This window comes from Haplochromis burtoni, unplaced genomic scaffold (assembly GCF_018398535.1).
Source record: "Haplochromis burtoni strain Fernald_Lab_line unplaced genomic scaffold, NCSU_Asbu1 Contig_522, whole genome shotgun sequence".
In the NCBI taxonomy this organism is placed as follows: domain Eukaryota; kingdom Metazoa; phylum Chordata; class Actinopteri; order Cichliformes; family Cichlidae; genus Haplochromis; species Haplochromis burtoni.
Genome location: NW_024582883.1, coordinates 277910 through 280347, shown reverse-complemented (window position 1 = coordinate 280347; position 2438 = coordinate 277910). Strand labels below are relative to the sequence as shown.

The window sequence follows — 2438 nt, the reverse complement described above, 5'->3', positions numbered from 1 at the left end:
GGTGAATGAATGTGAATGGCTGATTAAAGAATACATTAAACGAAGGTTCCCGAGTTGTGTTGAGACGCCAAAAGAAGAGCTTTTCACTGAAGCCCTTTGGACACTTGTTGATTTCTTTCTGCAGACCGAACCGATGAAACAGGTAAGCTACGTGATTAAAACAGCATGATTAAGGTGGTCCGAGGCTGCTGGGTTGTTGGATCGCCTTTCATACACTGACCGCTCTCCGATACACGAGCTGCATTGTTAATGAAAGCTGGGTTTACGTTGAGTGGGACGTTTTTACGCGTGGATATGGACTTCAGGACTACTTATGCTTTACAGTCAAGAAATCAAACATATGTTTATCTGTGGAGCTACAAGCAGTTTCAGGTAGAGCTGTATTTGTGTTAACTGGAAAGTGTTGAACTCCGCTGTCAGTGACGGTTTGTAAATGGCCTGTATTTATTTTCTTTTATTTTGTGTGTGTTGCAGCAGGAACAAGTGGAGTGGGATGACGTGAACAAACGTTTACAACATCATGGTTTTAAACCGGTGTTTTTTGCAGATCCCGCTGAGAATAAGAGTCCTGCAGGTAAGAATAAAAGTACGAGACTTTATCAAAGGTCACGTGTTACGGTGACCGAAAGTGAACAATCGTATCAGGCTGAAGACTGTAACAACTATACATAGAAACAAAAATCAGAATGGAAGACTGCTAAGGACAGAGTGTATAAAATTAAAGTGGCTCAACAATATAGTTACTGTGATAAATGTCAATAGATTTAAATTACATGCAACTTTAAATGAAAAGAATGATTTAAATGGTCTTTTTGTTGTTTACTTGTTTATAAATTCTACTTTGAGTTTTAAGCAAAAATGTTTGGCTTGTCAGTGTGATTTGATGAGTAATGTATACGGCTGTCTGTGTGTTTGCAGATTTGGTCCTTCTGGACAAGAAGTCAGCTGCTGAGCTGAGGACAACTCTGAGGGTGATGCTCACAGACTCAGAGAGAAGGCAGGCCCTGATCCAGGAGCTTGTCATGTCCAACAACCAGCTCAAGTAAGTTCAGCACTGTGTAAGAAACATCCTAAGTGGTGCTGGGATGTTATTTAGTGATGTTTTCAGTGAAACATGTTTGTAACTATCTGTTTAAACATGGAAACTGTAAATAGCCCCCCACCCCAAGGACATTATTGCAGTTACGAATGTCATCTTACTGGACTGAACCTCAGACTGTCCTGTAACGTGGCTAGGAGAGCTGGGGTCTGTTTCAGTGACACATGTGCAATGCTACTGCTGGATATTAATAATGTATATGCAGTGTTGTATAGACCACCTGTCCTGCTGTCATTTAACCTCTCCAACATCAGATGAGTATCAGGAACACACATTTCTTGATCCTCACAGACCAGTACAGGCATGAAATGTGAGACTGGGTGGCACACTGCTGAGATGGAGTCTGTATGGAGCATGTATGCTCACCAAGTGTCGGGCAGTTTCTGTTGGTGCTTGGCTTTTCTCCAACAGTTCAGCTCTATTCAATTCAGTTTATGTTTATAGGGCCAAATGATAACAGTTTCCTCAAGACGCTTTATATTCTCAAGCAAAGACTCCAAATTAGAGCAGAGAAACCCCAACAATCACATGACCCCTATGAACAAGCACTTTGGCGACAGTGGGAAGGAAAAACTCCCTTTTAACAGGAAGAAACCTCCAGCAGAACCAGGCTCAGGGAGGGGCGGGGCCATCTGCTGTGATTGGTTGGGAGAGAGAAGGAAGACAGGATAAAGACATGCTGTGGAAGAGAGACAGAGGTTAATAACAGATATGATTCAATGCAGAGAGGTCTATAGAAGAAAGCAGTCCTACATATTTGTTTAATATGAAGGACATATCCTGGTCAAAAATGACTCCAAGGTTCCTCACAGTGTTATTAGACGACATGGTGATGCCATCCAGAGTAAGAGTCTGGCACATTCTTCTGGCTACATGTGCTCTTCTTTTCTCACCCTTTGAGATTTTAACTTGTTGATGCTGTTTTACTAATTTTACGTAGAAGTTTGAAGTCATGTTGTCATAAAGTATTCAGCGAGCCGTTCAGGGCCTTCAGGACTACACAAACTGCAGTCAGCAGGTGCAGACATGCTTTGCTTTGTGTGTCGTCAGAATGGAGGTTCAGGAGCACATGAGCCGAGCAGCTCAGCAGTGTCAGAGGGTCACAGAGCTGGAGGAACTGTTGGACAAGGTGAAGACCAGAGTCCAGGATCTGGAGGACCGCTACCTTAGCAAGGCAGTCCAGCAGCACAGCCACACACAGCAACTGCAGAAGGAAAAACTGGAAGCACACGTGGGTCATTCAGCTTTTTATTTCACTGTCTTTAAATTTCCCGTTAACAAAAGGGTATTTACAAAGAGTCAAAACAAACGGCACAAGCACTCGAAGCCACAGTTTCTT

General features: G+C 42.8%; 1 protein-coding gene across 1 annotated transcript in view; it reads left to right on the top strand.

The window, feature by feature from the left end:
- The window catches only part of cep70 (centrosomal protein 70), a gene marked incomplete in the record, with an annotated part of 11330 nt that continues 8892 nt past the window's right edge, over window positions 1-2438 (top strand). The window contains 4 exon segments of the mRNA XM_042214142.1: window positions 1-142; window positions 475-574; window positions 919-1042; window positions 2150-2330. Of these exon segments, the coding sequence (XP_042070076.1) occupies window positions 134-142; window positions 475-574; window positions 919-1042; window positions 2150-2330 (414 nt within the window).